This window comes from Apteryx mantelli, chromosome 2 (genome assembly GCF_036417845.1).
Source record: "Apteryx mantelli isolate bAptMan1 chromosome 2, bAptMan1.hap1, whole genome shotgun sequence".
Lineage (NCBI taxonomy): Eukaryota > Metazoa > Chordata > Aves > Apterygiformes > Apterygidae > Apteryx > Apteryx mantelli.
The window spans coordinates 110577353-110596241 of NC_089979.1; the positions used below are offsets into that span (position 1 = coordinate 110577353).

Here is an 18889-nt window from a genome sequence, read left to right on the forward strand (position 1 = left end):
ATGTAGTTGCCATGATGCTTAGTGTTAGTTAGGTTTCCATCCACACAGGTTGCTTTTTGTGCATCTTTTGGGCTATTTACACAGGTAAGGTAATGAACATGGTTTTTAAATATATATAGTAAAGGTGACTGAAAGAGGCATACTACTCCATTAATTCCCACAAGACACAATGGTTATTGTATATTACTTGCTCTATTTTTATTGTCTGCTTTGCCTTCCCATTGCTCAGAATATTTAGTTCTACTCAGAAAATGTAAAATGTAGATGTAATTGTGAGAATTAATATATTGGATATGAGCTTGAGTAACTCTTTGAACTTCTTTTCATAGGGACTTTGGATCCCAGAAGGGGAGAAAGTTAAAATTCCTGTTGCTATTAAAGAGTTGAGAGAGGCTACATCACCCAAAGCCAACAAGGAAATACTTGATGTAAGTTTTTGTGGGTTTTTTTGCCAAGTTTGTCAGTGGTCTCTGAATTTTCATCTTGAACAGCAGGACAGATTTCAGGACCTTGTGTGGGAAGAAATACTTAGCACCCCAAACCAAATTCTCCGTACAGAAGTATTGTGCTGCTTTGCAGCCATTGCACAATTGTCTGTGAAGTGTGTTTCTGTCTTCAGTGAATCCCCTTGTTCGCAGTCCAAATACTAAATTTTATACTCAGCGAGCAGGAACTGGCAGGTAAGGAGAGGTCAGAACCGTACATTTACAGCCAAGATTGTTTGCTTTATTATGATGTTTCAGGCCCTATACTATGGCATTCATTGCCGTTATGGCAGTACAAATGGAAACAGTAACAACAATATCTGATTATCTAATCCTGACATTGCAGATTGTCTTAAATTAATTGCTTGGTTACATAGGATTAAATTCATTATAAAATCAAAAGAACAAACCCCAGCTGTCTGGTTTCTCTGCCATGAACAATAAGAAATTATATGGCTGCATGAAAGAGATGCAGGAATTTATGTTCTTCCTCGGATATATCTCTTCACCTCCAAAAAAAGGTGGGGAAAAGCTATAGGATGCTATTCCTTATACGCTTTCAGGAGGACAGAGATCAGCAGTTCTCGAAGAGAGCTGGCCTGTATTAGCACCCCAGGACACTTCCCAGGAGTTGCCAACAGCTGCGCTCCAAGGCAGCTCACTGTACGGTGTATTGCTTTACATGGCCACAGGAGGTTGGAAGATGGAATCGAACTCCCAGTTTTTCTCTGTTGACTTCTGGGGCCAGCTTAACTGTAGTTAATCGTCCCTTGCTTTAGGGATCAGGCCAGGCTGAACACAGCCTGTGTGTGTACACATGCCAGTGTTTGACTGGTGTAGATGCGTGTGTGCATGCATGTATATATGCATCCTAATGTCCTCCACAGGGGTTTAAAAATGCGTACATTTACAACAGAGAAGCCAGAATCCCAAATCCAAAGCTCCTTGGACTTGGAGAACAGTCAGGAATGTCTAAAAATCTGAACTCTGTCATAACATCTTAATCCATATAACATAAAACACTGAGGATGTATATTTATATACAAGGAAAGAAAAATGCTGAGAGTGCAGAGACGAGCACTCAGTTGTTCAGTGTAGCTTCGGTTGAGCCTTCCTGTGCTTCTGCACTGTGATTCAGTCCTTAGTGACATGAAACATGTTGCTCGTATGAGTCCTGCTCAGCCCTCTGAACCCTGAGCTGGAGCCTCCTTGGTCGCTCTGGAGGACTGATCAGCACAGGGACATCCCAAAGCAATGGAGGGTATGCCAGACAGATGAAATCTTCAAAGGTTCTTCTTGCTGTTCCCAAATGAACATGTCTATTGAGTGCTTGTTCACAGGGACATCCCTGGTATGTGCCAATTCTACCTGCAAATTGCGAGTCTGTTCCACTGCTTGGAAAGTGATAGGTGCTGCTAGACAAATACATGAATCCTTCAGCCATGGGGAAAACTACATGTATTTTTTTCTTTTGGGATTTTTTTTTTTTAATCCAGGAGGTAGACACCACAGGTAGAAAAGCTCATCTCAAATGGCTCAAGTTGGCCAAGATTTTAACAAAAAGCCAAGTCTCACAGAGAGAAGTGACAGGATGAACGGCTGTGAATAGACCACTACTTGTGCTACTGATAATAATAAGGCACATTGGAATTTTCAAGTCACCTGAAATAAGCAGTTTTCTTCTAATGTATTACTCTATTTTAATGGATTGTGTCTTATGTACCACACGATTTGGTACACACATTTCAGCAATGCAAAATAAGTGGTCCGGCTCAGAACCAATACATGAAGCAAAAGCCGTCCTGATTTTAGTTAGTTAATTATGAGCCAGCTGCATGTTTACAAATGCCACCCAAGTGTTTTTTCTCTAAAAGGCAGGCGCAAACTGTACAGTCATACTGCATAACCCTGCTGCAAGGAAACCTGTTGCTAAAGGAAAACTCAGTGACATTGTCAATGCACAGACTTTCTCCAAACCCCTCAGCCTGCCAGTGCAGAAGCATGGAGATGGGTTTGCCCTTCTAGCATTACCCCGTGGAGATAAATAGCATGCTCACCTCTGGGCCGCTTGAGCTCAGGATAAAACACAAGGGTGTGTAGACCCTTTGCCTCCCAACCCGGTTCAGGCTTTCCCCAGTTTCCTCATACACATGCTCAGGGCCTCGGTGATCACTGTCCCTCGCTTTCTAGCTTTATACAATCAGCAAAAAACCAAGGCTACTGAAGCTGATGTAAACAGTGGTGAGAAGGATAACACAGACTTCATAAAGGATGCTTTGGACTTAACTGGATTAAATTCATGTATATTGAAGCTCTGTTCCATAAGATTAATTAATAGGTCTATAATATTGCATCCCACCTTCAGCAGATCAAGATATTCCCATGGCAGGGCAGGAGGTGCATGGAGCATACATGTGTGCTCTTCAGTGATATCAAAGTACTTTCTTTTGTATCATATCTCCACATTATCTTTTTTTTTCCGTGGAAGCAGGATGCTTAAGAAAAGGTCTTGCTATTTTCAGTTTGTTCATTTTTTAGATGATTTGGTTGGTGGAATGCATTCTGTATTTCAGAGGAAAAGAAAACCTGCAGAAACAGGGAAAAAAGTTGAAGGGGGAGGGGAACACCGAAATCTCATTTCAAAAAAGATTTTACTCCACAACCAACTTTTCAAGCTTGCTGAAACCTCAGAAATACTACTGTCCAATTAAAGGTCATTTGTCTTACAGAAGCACGCAAAGTATAGAGCAAGTCAAACAGCTTTAGTTTGTGTAATCCAGGCAAGCTTTCTTTGGCTTTATTAGGGTAGGGCTAATTCAGAAGATTGTTGTTGAATACCATGCATACTTGGAGCAGGTCAGAGCGTACCGCCAAGATTTCCAAGATAAACAGTCAAAACAAAGGCCCGCTTCAGTGTCTCAGGCTATGTAGAGGGACCCGCGGCTGCACAGCGGGTCCCTTCTGCTTTCCTCCTATTTTACTTTGCAGTATCGAACGTGACAGGCGGTCGAAAGCTCGGTGGCGCTGCGTACACCCGTGGGCTTATCCCACTCTGCTGGCTCCCGGGTCAGCCACACGCAGGCGGCGCAGCACATGGGCAGGGGCAACAGCTCTGAGGCAGCAGATTCTTCCCTCTGCCAAAATTAATACAAGATGGATCTGGATCCCAACAGGAAACAGTGCAAGGAGCAGAGGTTCTTCATTGGTATGATTGCCTGGTTTTGCAGCAATTGAGGAAATGAGCATATTTTGGTCTCTACTTGCAACTGAGCATCATTAAGCAGGCTCAAAAGAGTCTCTAAAAAAAGCTGCCAGAAATACCTACCTAGTTTATTAGTACGTTGTATTCTTCCTTTATCTTTTCTCAAGCTAACCTACAGAATCAGTGCTATCCTTGACAGAGGATTGCTTTTCAATTAGCTGCTCATATGATGCAGTAGGCTGATGAGCCCTTATCCGGTCCTGCTGGAGATGTTCTTTAATCTGGCTGCCCAGAGGCCTCTTTCATCCCATAGGCTCTAAAGCAAAGAAACCAAAAGCAGAATTAGCACCTCCGAAGAAACTGCGCAGTGTCTTAGCATTACACCATGTTTTGCTTAGGCTGGCATGTCAAAACAACAATACCAAGGGCAGAAAGTGTTGCTTAAGAATCAGGGATGTTTATTTCTTGAACGTCATTGCTTTAATATCTTAATTTAATAATAGTTCTTACCAGCTGCACAGCTATGTGACATCTGTGGAAAGCTTTTTAGAGGATGAGTAAAGTGCTATGATATTTTATTTCTTAAGCTCTTATAAAGTGCAGATCTTCTCCCTTCCCCTGTCACAGTAGTGTCTTGACTTGTTTTATGTTTCTTTGGGCTGCTAGCCTAATGCTGAATTGTCAAGGGATGATTAGTTGGTGTCACTCCAGATGCTGAGCTAAAATACTGGCCTAAAAGCTCGCTGCATGGAAAAATTCCCATTTATTTCCTATTGTGCTCATTTTCAATCAAATGGCTTTAGAAGATGACTAAAAGTGAAATACTGTAAATCAGGCATAAACTTAGTGAAAGAACTTCAAATCTGATTTTTTTTTTCCCCATTGGTATTCATTCTTTGAACTGGCACTTGATAGTGGATGTCAATATAAATATAGATATCAAATTTAATTCTGTGAGTAGTTTTTGCATGCAAAAATCCTTAAGTGTGGGGGCTTTTTCCCTCGCTGTGGCCGTGTTAAGAGGTGCACTCACTGTGTCTGGAACATACTGCACCAGCCTCAGGAGAGGTTTCTCTCTTCCCTTAACTGCAGAAAGAGCACAGAAAGAGGTACCTTGGGTACCTTTGATAGGTGCCTAAAGGTACGTAGGATGAACCCAGGCTTGAAAGAAGAGTTCCTCAGATATTGATGAAACACAAACCCCAAATTCCTGTTGATGAAAGGGCTTACTAAACACGAACTCCCTCCTTTTAAGAAAATTATAAATACCTTTTTGATATCATTTACCTTGCTATATGACTCTAAAACAGCTTCTCCAGTTAGGGGCAATATTTTCACCAGTGTTCATTAAAGTAAGACGGGTATTCACGCTTTTAAAGAGGTGAGCTGATTCTTAACCTGTTTGGTTTGGCTTTTTAAGAAACATGGCTTCTTTGACCATGTTGTTCATCTGTCTGTCAGTCCCATCCTAATTGACAACTTTTGACTTTTTGGTCAGTAGTAACCTTGACAGAAGTCTCAAAAAATAAGACACAAAATGTTCCTAAGTTTTGTTGCCCTTGCAATTACATGTTCAAAATGCCGAACTGCCATCAGCTTCCACTGATGTTAAACTTAGTAATTTCTCTTAGGTCTCTTAAGTTTTTTGCCCCAGAAATTTATGTCAAACATTTGCTTGGTGTACCAAAAGTGGGAGACACTTCTGCTGCTGCCATCTGAAGCAATGCTTCATGTTCAAAGTCTGGACCTTCCACCGAGTGGAAAAAATTTTGTCCACTGAATGGGAAATAACACTTCCGCATGTGATATGAGGCATGTTGTTTGCGTATAGTATTTTAGTAACCTATTAAGCGATAAACTTATTTTATACTGCCTCCAAATGTTTCTGTCACTCACCAGGGAGCGTTTCACATTGCTTTCTTTCTTCCCTTCTTTCTTCTCAGGAAGCTTATGTGATGGCTAGTGTTGACAATCCTCATGTTTGCCGCTTGCTGGGGATCTGCCTCACTTCCACTGTTCAGCTCATCACGCAGCTGATGCCGTATGGCTGCCTCCTCGATTACATCCGCGAGCACAAGGACAACATCGGCTCCCAGTACCTTCTCAACTGGTGTGTGCAGATCGCAAAGGTAGGCTGTCCGGCCATCGCTCAAAAAAGGCTAAAGCAGACTGTAACAAGGAGTGCATTTGTTTAGCTACCTGTCTGTGCAGGTCTTCATATTTCACCAGTCCCTGTGGTTCCTAAATATTTTATATGTGGCAGGAGATTGTTACTTTTTTAAAAAACATTTTACCATTTTCAAGCAACAGCAAAAACCTTAACTCTTCAAAATGTTCCTACACAGAGTATTCTCACTGGCATGTCTATGTCCAAACCAAACATTGAGAAATAAAATGAAATAAATGAATCTGTGGCAGAGAAAGGAATAGAATTTGGCAATTCTGATACCAAAATGCTGCTTTCATCAGTGAATTTCTTTGGGCTGTGCCCCAGGGCAGACAGTGATGCTGTCAAATACTCCCTGTTTTGTCTCTGAGAGCAATGACCCCGATTTTTCAGGCTGAAATCTCTGAGGCTGGGGGATTGAAACTGTTAATTGATAAATACCAGCTCAGTTCTGCTGCAGGCTGGCTGAGGCTGAAAGACATTTGGGCACTCTAGGGCTGTTCTGCAATTTATATGCACTGAATTGGTGCACATAATCTAATTATAATGGCCATAATGCCAAATAAAAGAATCATTAGTACACCTGGCACTGGGTGCCTGCTCTCCGTTAAACTCGGCAAAGAGCCAAAGGAGAAGAGTAGCAAAGGAGATTGAACTACAGTCGCCAGCCCCTAGCAGCAATATTCTGTGTTTGAAATATGGTTAGGCATTTGCAAGCATGGCAGAATGGGGCAAAAAGAATAGCTGTAGTTTGCATGAGATTTACTGTATGAGATAGCAATACCAGCAAAGCCTGGGTCCTTTAATGCTACTCTTTTCTGTGATGCCGGTCTGTAAGTTAACCACGCACTCACTGCCTTATCGGTCCCTCGAGACCAAGTACACCAACCTTGCCTGGCCATGGCTTGCTTTTGGGAAACGTGCTGAAGACCTCAGAAATGTGTCCACCAAAAGAATACAGAGCACATGTCAGGGTATTTTTTACAGCAGATGCCACAGCAAGTGAATTTTAATCTTTCTATCCACCTGTGATGCGAACTGCTGATACTCTAACTCTCTTTTGCTGTCTTGTTTTGACATCAGTTACTGCTCTGTCTGAGTTTCATTCCCTCTGTAGGAAGGTCTGGCAGCCACATTTCCCTTCTCCTCTTCCTCATTAATTTTTAAAGTGGCAGAATCGGTCCCTAAATCAAGCCTTGGGGCATTGCACTTGTCTGAAATGTTGCCATTCACAATTGTTGGCTTCTGTTTGATTTTTTTCATGTCAATTAAACATTCACCCATAGCAACCTCCAGCCTCTTCAGTGCCGCTTGACCTTCACCGTACGGCTTTGTGTTGCTCCACACTGAAGTTCTCCTCAAAGCGCTCATAAATAATGCGCGTGGCTTTTTCCCACCAATGTGTCCAGTGTTGTTACTATGATGAAGTCATGCCCAATCTTTTTACTTTCTCTGACTCTTTAAAACTGTACTTTTTGGCAGTGAGGGGGAGAATCGTAGCAAATATATTTGTGTCTGGTTACCAGTAGGAGACAAGTTCCCTGAGAAACCTATTTTTGTTTCTGTTTTTGCAGCTTTGAAATAATTTTTCTTTGTACCATTTATAAACATTATTTTTCACTGGGGCACAGAGTCATGTCAAAATGTTATAACAGAAAGCATATACACTCCATGTGCAGAAACATTGTCAAGTAACTCTTTGAACACATTAGCCCCACACTTAATAATCAAAAATGGTTTAAATCCCAGGCCTGCACACAATTATAGATCTGCTGAACTTTCTACATGAGCAGTTCAATGTCTTCTGTGTACAGTTATGCATGTGCACAAGTGTTTAGCTATCAGAGTCTTAAATATCTTAATGTGAAACTGATACTCTGCTTTTCAGCAGCTTTGAGGCTTAACAAGCCTCTGCAGCACTACATGTTTAGCAGGAAATATTTTGTTCTACTGGGGCTAAATTAAGTGATTTTTTGTAACATAGTCTGTTTTCTGTCGGCAGCTCAGGATTTTTTTGTTTCAAAGGCTCTGTTCATTAAAGGTATATTTATATAATTAAATTCATGCTCATAGCGGCCTTGTGCCAGTTTGTTTGGGTGGTTTGTTTTGGCAACATCCACAGCTCAGTGCACGGGTGAAGCTCTGCTCAGAAACTTTGGGGAGGATTTGATGGTGGTCCAGGTTAACAGGGGGCTTGGGAAGGGGGTGGAAGCTGGAAGAGCACTATTCCCTCCAGTGCTCTGTCATCACATTAATAAGATCATCTTGTTGTTAATTTTGTAGGCTAGAAGTATTTTTTTGCTAACTCTCTCTTCAGAAATGTACAAACAAATAAATCACCACCAGCAGAAACCTATCAGCCAGGAATAATTGTGGTTTTTAGAAGGGATCTTGCAGGAAACTCAAATCCTGAACTTTTCATATGTGAAGAGATTGGAGTTGAGGGAAAGGAGAATAATCTCCGTGGTCAGAAATGCAGATGTTGGGTTCATGCCTTAAAAGTCCAACCAACACAATTACCATTTTATCTGTCTGAGAGTTCTACAGTCACTCCAGAGAAAAGTCTTATTGTTCCTGCAGCAGCAGCTGTATCAAAAGAGCACGTATGCAATGGCAAATGTAGTCTAATCAGGGGAGGTGGTGAAACTGGTAGAACTTGCCTTTTCAAGCAGAACCTGAAAATAGATGCAACTCTGAACTCTGCCATAAAAGGAATTTTTTTTTTTTTTCCTTTTATCACCTCCGCAGTGGGCCGCCTAATTTTTAGCAGTTAGAAGACAGAGTGCACTATAACGAGACACAGAATCAGCAGCTCAGAATGATTAATTCCCTTTTGCTTGGACTCTCCTCCCAGGCCATTAATGTCAAAATACTCCCTGTGAATTCGGCTTGTATGCATATTGAAGGTGATAGTTAAATTCTGTGCTGTGCTATCCTCCAGCCACTGAGGCTGCACAAGGATAGCAGGAAACTGGATTTGTCCCCTTGTTTGAAAGCCCTATCCTGCATTTAGGTTTCGTGGGTGAAATCCCAAAGTAACTGCATCCCTTGCTACACCAGCTGCAAAACTGCCCCTTTTTTCTCCATCATGCCAATGGAATATGGGCCCGCAAAAAGTTCCTGCAGCGGTAATACCACAGGCATCAACTTCTCCATGTGTAAGTCCTCACCCTGCAATAAACATAGTGTAATTCGAAACAGCTAACCTGGGGGTTTTTTTTGGAAAGAGGCATAGGTTACCACATGTTTATGGCAGTGCATGTGCAGTTATCACAGAGCAGCTGAAGTTTGGTGACTTGACTGCATGTCAAAGCCCTGAGCGCGCGAGCAAGATGCCTACCCAGGGTCTGTTGTATTGCAGGGAATGAACTACTTGGAAGAACGTCGCTTGGTGCACCGTGATCTTGCGGCTAGGAATGTCCTTGTTAAAACTCCTCAACACGTGAAAATTACGGACTTTGGGCTGGCAAAACTGCTTGGTGCCGATGAGAAAGAGTATCATGCGGAGGGAGGCAAGGTAAAACGTGCCAGCGAATGAACTGCTGCATATTCTTGGGACATTGGTGTTTGTGTGTCCATGTGAGTCTTTTAAAAACAGGAAAAGTAGAGTGGGTTTTTCAAAGGGCTCAGCTGCAGTCGCAGCTTGCTGCCTTTGAAGCCTGTGGGAGTCCTCTGAATTCAGCCGAAGCAGCGTCAGGCCAGCGTGACTGCAGTGGGAGCAGAGGTAGCAGAGCAATGCATGCTTTTGAAATTCCCACCCAGAATGTCTGGGAAAAACCAAGATTATTAAAAAAAACATAAAATAAAGCATGTCTGAATACACCAGCGTAGCCAACACCAATAACATTGTGTAGTTTATGAAGAGAAAGGGAATGCTGTATATTTTTAGCAGAAGGAAGGACCTGTCAGACTTGGTTCAACATGCCTTCATGTTGTACTACGTGCTGATGGAGGGAATGTGTCCTGCTGAGAAATTAAAGAGAAGCTGCTTGCGAATATTATGGAGACCATAAATGGAAACTATATGAGCACAAATCAGTCTTCGTCATACAGCCTGGGTTTGTGTTTGCGTCATGTTATGATAGGAGAACATTAAAAAATAGTAACTTGACTGTTAAAGATATTGCAAAACTAACTTATTAGAGATATTTCTAATAAGCTGAATATTGCACAAGTTCCCAGCTTCAGCATAGGAAATGAAAAAAATAATAAAAGGCTTAGAAAGTTGCCTGCTCTTTCTTTCAGATACTTGTGTGTTTTTTTTTTTTTTTCCTTCTGCAACCAAACTATTGGTTTAAACACCACCTGCTGGCAAATACAGCTAATAAATTTTAGGTCAGTGTCTTACGGCTTATTTGTAAATCTTCCTAGGTTCCTATTAAATGGATGGCCTTGGAGTCAATTTTACACCGGATCTACACTCATCAAAGTGATGTCTGGAGTTATGGTGAGTCTAACAACATAGTTATAATTATTGTGAGTGGGTTAGAACAATTGCAGGATTTGCTAGTGACTCTACACAGCTTATTCCCTTTTTTCTTCCTATTATCTGAAAATTGAGAGATTAAACATTAATAATGGGCCAAAATCACCTATTTAACAAAGTAAAATTCCCATGAAATTGAATGCTAGTGAGGTGTAAGGTGATTAGCAGAATATGTTTTAACATCGTGAGCCCTTTCCTGAAAGGAGCTGCAGGTAGGAGATTATGCTGCATTTGCTGAAGTTCTGCTGATGCTTTTCTTTAGCACCTTAGTGTGAAATATATATAACTGGGCTGACAATAAAGCAGCATAACTAGAGGGAAGACTTAAAACCACCGGCCACACTGTCCATCACTGTAGCTGTACTGTCTTCAGCGGCACTACTTTAGGTGAAGACGCAAACTTATTTTGTTGCAGTGATCTGTGCTTTAGCCTAAAGTCGTTACCTGCCTGTGCTTCAGTACAAGAGAGTCAGTAGGATGTATGCAATCTCAGTATACCTGAGAGGACCCCGTTAAAAGGGAAGTAAACCAATAACCTCCTTAGAGAATTCATTGTACACTTGGTATGGTTCATAAGCCAATCTCAAAGAAAGAACAGTAAAAAGGAAACTTTTCAGAGCAACTTATTCCATAATTTCCACTCATGGTCTCTTATATTCCTGGAAAATATTTAGTGCAGATGGTCAGGTCCCATGTCTTTTTAGACAAAATACAGCCTTTGGTCCTGCTAATTCATTTATGTTTCTTGGCATCCAAAATCCTGTTTTGTATCCTAAGCTACCAGACAGTCACAACAGCTACATCACAGAGGATATGGGATGTCAGCAAAAGACATGGAGGCAGCTGGTTTAGAAATCTTTCAAAAACTGCTGTTGCTCATCTCCAAAGAGATTGTTTTAAACAAAAAGACAACTTCCATTTTTAAACCACTTCCTAGGTTGGAGTAAGAAGTTGGCAACCTATATTTCCCTTCTGTGAGGCTGGGAAGTTTGTTGGATATTCAACACTGAGATATTAGTTGAGATTTAAAAAACTTCGAGTAAGCCATGAAAGACGTGCTCTTGCTCCCCATCTCCCACCGCAGTCTGCACCCAGGCCAAGCACACCAGCTCCTGGGATAATCTCCCGCACTGTCTCCTTTTTCCACCTTACAGGTGTGACAGTTTGGGAGCTCATGACATTTGGGTCCAAGCCATACGATGGGATCCCTGCCAGTGAAATTTCATCTGTCTTGGAGAAGGGCGAGCGTTTGCCTCAGCCGCCTATCTGTACTATCGACGTGTATATGATCATGGTCAAATGTGAGTTCAGTGCGTTTTGTCTGCAGTCCAATAAGGACAATTGCTTTAGTTATGCTGCATTTATATATGCTGTATTCTTGATGCTTGCGTGGAAACATTATTATGTGAAAAGAGTGATGACATCAGAGTCTGTTCCAGGACCTCATATTTCCATCAGGATCACAGGATTTCGTTTTGTTAGTCACTAATTCAGCCAACTAAGAGAGTCACAACAGTTTTTCACTATTCACACTGCTGACTGATATTGTCACTTACTTCAAACAGGGTGAGACTGTCAAGCAGTATAAATTGTGTAACACCATCCCTTCTACCTGATATTCTGGTTTAATATGTCTAGAAAAGAAAATTAATGCTAACTGCTCCTCCAAGCTCACCCTTAGTTCGGTGATATGCTTCCCCCAGCATTCACACCCATGGGTTATGTGCTCCCTTTGCTAACTGAAGGATGTGAGCAAAGACACCACAATAACAGCAGACGGACATGAAGGTCCTGAGGTCCTCAGTGCATCTCTTCCCCATTTTCAGATGTCTCCTTTTCGGTGCACAGCTTTTGCAATAAAGTAGCACAAGAGTTAGGGGGTTTATGAAGCACTTTTTTGCTGTTGTTTGGGCACAGCAAAGGGCTTTGGTACCCAAAAGCTCATCCCCTTTTCCCCCTACAGCAGCCACTCCAATGTCAGATTCTTATTTTGCTTCCTGTGTACATCTCTGCCACCCGTTCGCATTAGTGTTTCTGAGGATGCTCGTAGGCAGCCCACTAGGTGGCATTTAAAGACCTTCTCAGTGGAGCAAAATGCCCCATTCCTGACATGGGGTGATGACTCCCTAAGGCAGTACTTCCAGGGAGTCCCAGCTGCCGGCTGCTGCTCCATCGGGACAGGCAGCCCCACGAGGAGAGCCTGATCCCATTCTCCCCAAAGGGAGCAGGAACCACATCCAAACGTGTGCACCTAGCCTGGGACGTTCTCATGGCGGGAGTGTCCAGACCCCAAACCACTGTCTGGAAAAACCCTTCTCTGGACGTAAAAGCAAGAGCATGGGAATCTGGGGACTGATCCTTTCTTCTGCCAGAGGATTCAGCTGCACATCTTTCGCTGCCCTAGTCACCCTGTGTTCACAGCTGCCGTCCCTGCTGAAGCAGTGCTGCTTTGCCTAAAGGAATTCAGGATTGCCAGCCATCACTTTTATAAGCAGAGAGTATAAATTGAAATGTTCAGAATTATTGCGCTACAAGTTTTTACTCTTTTTTTTTAATAATGGTATTTAAACATATGCAATTCAGAGATAAATTGAGAAATAGTAGGTGCTGTTTCTGCGGCAACAGTCTCCCAAATGCTCCCCTCTGTCTAAAAGTGAGAGGAATTTCTTTAATTGGTAAGAACTGCATTGGAAGAATTTAGCAGGGGATCATATTGCTAGCGTGGCAAAAAGCCACTTGCACTGGTGAGATTTTGTCTAAAGCAGATTTTAGACGACATATTATCACTTCATTCGTCCATAACTGTGGATAGGCCATTTCTTATGAGTTCTTCTAGACACACTGAACTTAACCTTTATTATTTTTAATTTTCAACACAAGAGTCTCTAGATCAGCTCTTCTTTTAGTTGATACAAGAAAGTCTGGCTTTTCTAAGTAATCTCACATGTAAAAACACCAGTATCAATATTAGAAACCTCTTCTATCATTGATCCACACTAAGCTGTAGGATTTGCTTTTGTTAAGTCCCTGTACTAATTAAATACAGCTTGGATATGGTTAATCTTTCAGAATGTCCCCAGTTTGTTTTTTTAGAATTTTAAAAGACATCTGGTACAAGAAGTAGAAAAATACAAGTATAGTTTTTGCTTTAGACGTCCCCTGATTTCATGAATGTAGTAAGGCATAGATGCTCCAGTCAGTCAGTCTGCAGAGGCCTGCTGAAATTAGTTTGTTTCCCTTCCTTCAAGAGCTTTTTCAGAGCAGTTTTAATGTGGATTGATCCAGGCTGGTCACCCACTAGTTATCCTCAGGATTGGTACCTTTTTATTTTAGTGGGACCTGCCTGCCCAAGCTGAGGTTGGTCCTCAGGAGAGGGGACAGCCCAGCCTGGAGCTTCCCCAACTGTGGGGTTGAATTACCTTCTGCGTTCTTCCAGGACCGACAAGGTGTTCATTTTAAATGCTAAAATTCACACTAGCTAGTGGCTGGTGTGAATTAGCTATTATGGTGATCACTTATGCGGTCAACTGCTTGCTTTGTTTCATGCTTGACGCAGTTATTTCAGCAGTTACATTTTGTTTTAAACTCCGTGTTTGATTGCCAAAATGACTTTATTTGTGCATTGCTTTCCCTGTTGTCCCTTCAGGCTGGATGATTGATGCTGAAAGTCGTCCCAAGTTTCGTGAACTGATAGCAGAGTTCTCCAAAATGGCCCGTGACCCTTCACGCTATCTTGTTATACAGGTACTGAACACAATGGTAGGGAGATGTCCAATGGGCACTTAACGTGATGCCCAAATGAATTAGTGATGCATATAAAAATATACTCCTGGCCTGGTCAAAATACCAGGTTTTCCTCAATTGCTCAACTACCCCATAAACAAAGCCAGATATTATGGGCCCACAGTATGCGTCAAATGTGTCCATTCTCATGGTGTGCCTCCAGTTCAAGCAGAATGATTTGTTCTGCCTAGACCATTTCTGGGTGCTGCAATGAAATCTTTAATATATTGGCATTTTCTTAAAACTGAAAGATCCAGTACAAAAATGGCATAGAGAATTAGAGAAGTAGATCTGTTAAACTGTTTATCTTGCTTCCAGTGAAGGATTATTTCCTATTATGTGTTTGCTGTAACTCGATGTGGAAAGAAAAACAATTTAGGAAAATAAGAGCAGTTGCAGAATAGATCTTGAACATCTTCTCTGGCTTTGATGGTAAAAGGAAACAGAGCAGAACTGTGCTCTGTGGAATGACAGAGCTATTTCATAAAACCCACAGTCAATACCATCAGTATGAGTTGAGGAAATATATTTCCATTAATTTTTAGCTCATGTTGATAATGTAAGGCCAGATTTACTGGATGGGATTTACTTGAAAGACGTCTGAGAGTCCTCTCTCACGGTGGTTTGTCTGACAGGGAGATGAAAGGATGCACTTGCCCAGCCCCACGGATTCGAAGTTTTATCGCACCCTGATGGAAGAGGAAGACATGGAAGATATAGTGGATGCAGACGAATATCTTGTTCCACACCAGGGATTTTTCAACAGCCCCTCAACATCCCGGACTCCGCTCTTGAGTTCATTGGTATGAAACTTTTCATCTATGAATACAGGCCAAGCAATTTTCAAATGAACTATTTCTCATGTGATGTCTGTATTTTCTCTCTCTCTCTTTTTAAAAGAGTGCTACTAGCAACAATTCTGCCACAACCTGTATTGACAGAAATGGGGTAAGTGTGATGACTTCTGCAAAAGCAGTAGCAGCATTGGGAGATCCTTCTCCTTTCAAATCGCTTCGCCTTCCCTTTTGTTCACTCATTTTTGTGGCTCAACTTCTACAAAACACTCCCTTTAATACTAATTTTCTGAACCTGTGCTTCCAACCTAGCAGGGACACCCGGTGAGGGAAGACAGCTTTGCCCAGAGGTATAGTTCAGACCCAACAGGTGCCTTCTTGGAGGACAGCATAGATGATGGCTTCCTGCCTGCTCCAGGTGAGTACTTCTCCTGTTTTTCCATCCTAAGGGCCATTCATTGGCAACCCATGAGGTTAGATCTTTGAGGATTCTTGCTTGAATATAACCATTTTCCTTCCTTTTCCATAGAAAAGAAACAACCCTAATGCTCCCTACCCTTTTTTTTGCTCAGTAAACAGGAAAATGGATGCACCTTTGGAAAATGCATGCACATTTCCTTTTCTTGCACTTTTTCTGGCTGCTTCTGACTGCCTCTCACTTCAGTTACTTCACCTGCTAGATTCCTCATATTTGCTGTGTGCGCCATCTGGCCAGGGATTTTGCATATGTGTGTATATATTTAAAGTTTTCTACTATTCCTGCACTTCAGAAAATCTCCTCTAAAAACTCTTTTCACCCCTTAAACCATTTCTGCAATATAAAGAGTTTTGTTTGTTTCAATGCTTTCAAATGTTGATACACCGAGGGAAGTTCACAGTTTGACATGAACTTACGGAGTGGGAGGTCAAAGTGCAAGGCGGTGAGCACTGAGGGAGCTGGTGCCAGCTTATGCACTCACAATGCCTTGTGTCCATACAAAAAAAAAAAACACAAAAAACCCCACACACAATTGAAAAGAGAAGACAACCCAGCAAGGATTGGCATTTAAGTGAGACGTGGAGTCTCTGTTACTGCCCGTCCTGTATTTCCTAGGCGTATTCCTCGTCTCTGAACTTTTTTCTATGGAAAGAGCTTCTGGCAGCTAAACTCCCTGACTGAAATTTCAGAACAGTACATGGGACTTAGCCACCTACATGTCACTAAAATCAGCAGTAGCTGTCTAGCTATCTCATGGTCGAAGTCATCTTTCTGCTGCTTTGCAAATTTAATTCCTGAAGGCTGGCTTCAGAGCACTGCATTTTGTGCCATGAAATGGCAGTCACTGCATTTGGCTCTCTCCAAATCCTGGTGCAGAGCTAGGAAGCTGTGTGTGAGAAGCAACCTGCACCTGGGTTAAAGCTACACATCAAATCATGCAAGTAGCCACATTATTTATATGTCTTCATTTTCATTCTCTCTCTTTTTTTAATTCCAGAGTATGTAAACCAGTTGATGCCCAACAAACCACCTGTGGCAGTGGTCCAGAATCCAATCTACAACAACTGCTCTCTTACGGGAAACTCAAAGCTCTCCACGGACTCGGGCTACCAGAATTCCCACAGCACAGCCGTGGACAACCCCGAGTATCTCAACACCAACCAGTCTCCTCTGGGCAAAACAGTCTTCAAGAGCTCTCCGTATTGGATCCAGGCGGGCAATCACCAAATAAACCTGGACAATCCTGACTATCAGCAGGACTTCTTGCCGAAGGAAAACAAACCTAATGGTCTCTTGAAAGTTCCTGCAGCAGAAAACCCGGAGTACTTAAGGGTAGCAGCACCAAAAAGTGAATACATTGAAGCCTCAGCATGACCATAGAGAATTTCTTCTTGCAGCGAGGCAAGCCAGACTCTTGCTGAATCATCTGGCTGCTGCAAGAACAGACTCTGCACAGAGCAAATGGCAACTGCAATGCATCAACGAGCACATCTTTCCCTTCCAGCATGTGGGCTGAAATCGCAAAGCTCATTTGACAATACGATTTGGGTGTTTTCTTGCCCATTTCCTTGTAATAACTTAGGCCCATACGCTGCACTTGGATGCATGTTGGAATAGAGTGAGATCTTCCTGTACATAAAAAATAGCGGATGCATTCCTTTCATTTTCAAATGGTAGCATTGTAAGAAGCCATTCTGTGATGAACTTGAGAGCTGCACACATTGCACAGTCAAATTCCTTTCTACAGTGCATATTTTTATAAATGTTTCTAACAGAATTTTTGGATCTTTTACAAGATCAGATGCTTGTACCGCTGGTCTGTTATGTGGTGCTCAGATCATCAACAAGGAAAAAAAATATATTATTAAATACTCTTGAGAAGAGTTTTCCAAAAGTCCTGGAACATAAATAGCTATTCCAAACCATTGAATTTTTTTACAAATTAGCTCCATATACCATTTCTTGGCATAAACAGGAAAAATGCGTCTGGGGGATGTATGTACGGGAGATTCTGTTCACAGAAGTATGAAGTGGATCACTGGGGAAAACTAGCACAAGGACCGAATGGCAAGACACATCATCTTCTGACCACTATTGCTAAAAACTGACAGGAGGCACTCAGCTCAAAGCCCTTTATAAATGTTTATAAAGTGCTCACTAGTCTGTTTTCTGATGGTCAAACATGAGACATTTTTTCTGATCCATTATGCAGCTGTAGAGTTGTCAAAAATGCCTTTTGCTTTTTTTAACAAAACCGTTAAAGACGTTGCCATAACTGAAAAATGAAGTGTCAAATAACATTTAACAGACTTTAATTAAATGTCAAGGAAATGCAAATGGTGGCAAATTGGAGCACTCATGAGACAGACAGGGCTGAAAGAACTACACTGAATAAAACTTGACTAGGGCAAGAAACACAGGTAGCTCTATCCATGCAGTTTTATTTCCCTTCTTAAAGTGGCTCAGAGCAGGAATCGTTTTCCTGCCTACATCCGGCAAAGAAAAGGGGCACATCAGCACTGACCTCAAGGCAGTTGCTGCCAGTTGCTGTATCATTGGAGGGCAGGGGCCAGAGCTGTTTGCCTGACTGTACCTGTCCCGCAGGGGTAACCACTTATCCTGGCAATGCGGGAAGTGCTGGGAGAATGAATCAGGGAAAGGAAGAAAAATCTGGGATGATGGAAAATGTCATCGTCCTCTTCTGAAGCACAGGGCTGTCTACTGCTCCTTTAGATAATACCTGGCCTCATCTCCTGTTATCACAGTGGAATAGACAGACTAGCCAAGGCAAACATTTCAGCTTAATAGGATAAATATACTGCGTGCTGACGGTGTGTAAATCACAGCAGCAGAAGAAGCTGCTCCTTCGAGGGGCCTGTGTTAGGGAATGTGAAGGCCTTTCGTCATTAACGTTTCTTATGAACGTAGTGGGAGTAAAATGCTTCAAGCGTGAATTTAGTGAGTAATTTAGAACAATCCCACCACCAGTTTGGCAGTAGTATTTTAATCAAATCATTAGATCAGAAATGAAAGGTGCATTTGGTGATTTTTGTACTAAGGCCCTTATCTAGCCAAGTGTTAGGAATTTGCTTGAGGTAGGATAAGCAGCTGAGCTGCAGAGGATATGTAGTATTTTTTGAGGGGCAAGAAAATGTCAATTTTATGCTGCCAATATGTTTTGAATATTGCAGTATGTACTTCAGTTTACATATTGCATCTGGAGTCCAGGATCAAGCAGAAAATCCTTAGAAAACCCTTCGTTTTTGCAGATTTATTGAGGATTGATGGAAAAGAATGATCTTGTGAAATGACCCCTTTAAAAGTAATGCATTTAAAAATTTATGGCTTCTATGCGTGCAGTAGTTCATCAGCCACACAGCGGTCTGGGGTAGTGCAGTATATTTAGTCAAAATCCAAAGGTTGTCCTGTTGTGCTGTTTGGTACATCTGTGTCACAGTGACCAAGTCCGCATCACAGCCTTATGAAGGATGCAG

General features: G+C 42.0%; 1 protein-coding gene across 1 annotated transcript in view; it reads left to right on the forward strand.

Moving 5' to 3' along the window:
- Positions 1-18451, forward strand: part of EGFR (epidermal growth factor receptor) — a 161539-nt gene extending 143088 nt beyond the window's left edge. Inside the window, exons 19-28 of the mRNA XM_067291209.1 lie at positions 330-428; positions 5631-5816; positions 9216-9371; positions 10226-10301; positions 11495-11641; positions 13987-14084; positions 14759-14926; positions 15024-15071; positions 15230-15335; positions 16393-18451. Of these exons, the coding sequence (XP_067147310.1) occupies positions 330-428; positions 5631-5816; positions 9216-9371; positions 10226-10301; positions 11495-11641; positions 13987-14084; positions 14759-14926; positions 15024-15071; positions 15230-15335; positions 16393-16769 (1461 nt within the window). The 3' untranslated portion in view covers positions 16770-18451. The remainder of the gene's footprint in view (positions 1-329; positions 429-5630; positions 5817-9215; positions 9372-10225; positions 10302-11494; positions 11642-13986; positions 14085-14758; positions 14927-15023; positions 15072-15229; positions 15336-16392) is intronic.
- Positions 18452-18889: the final 438 nt, after the last annotated feature.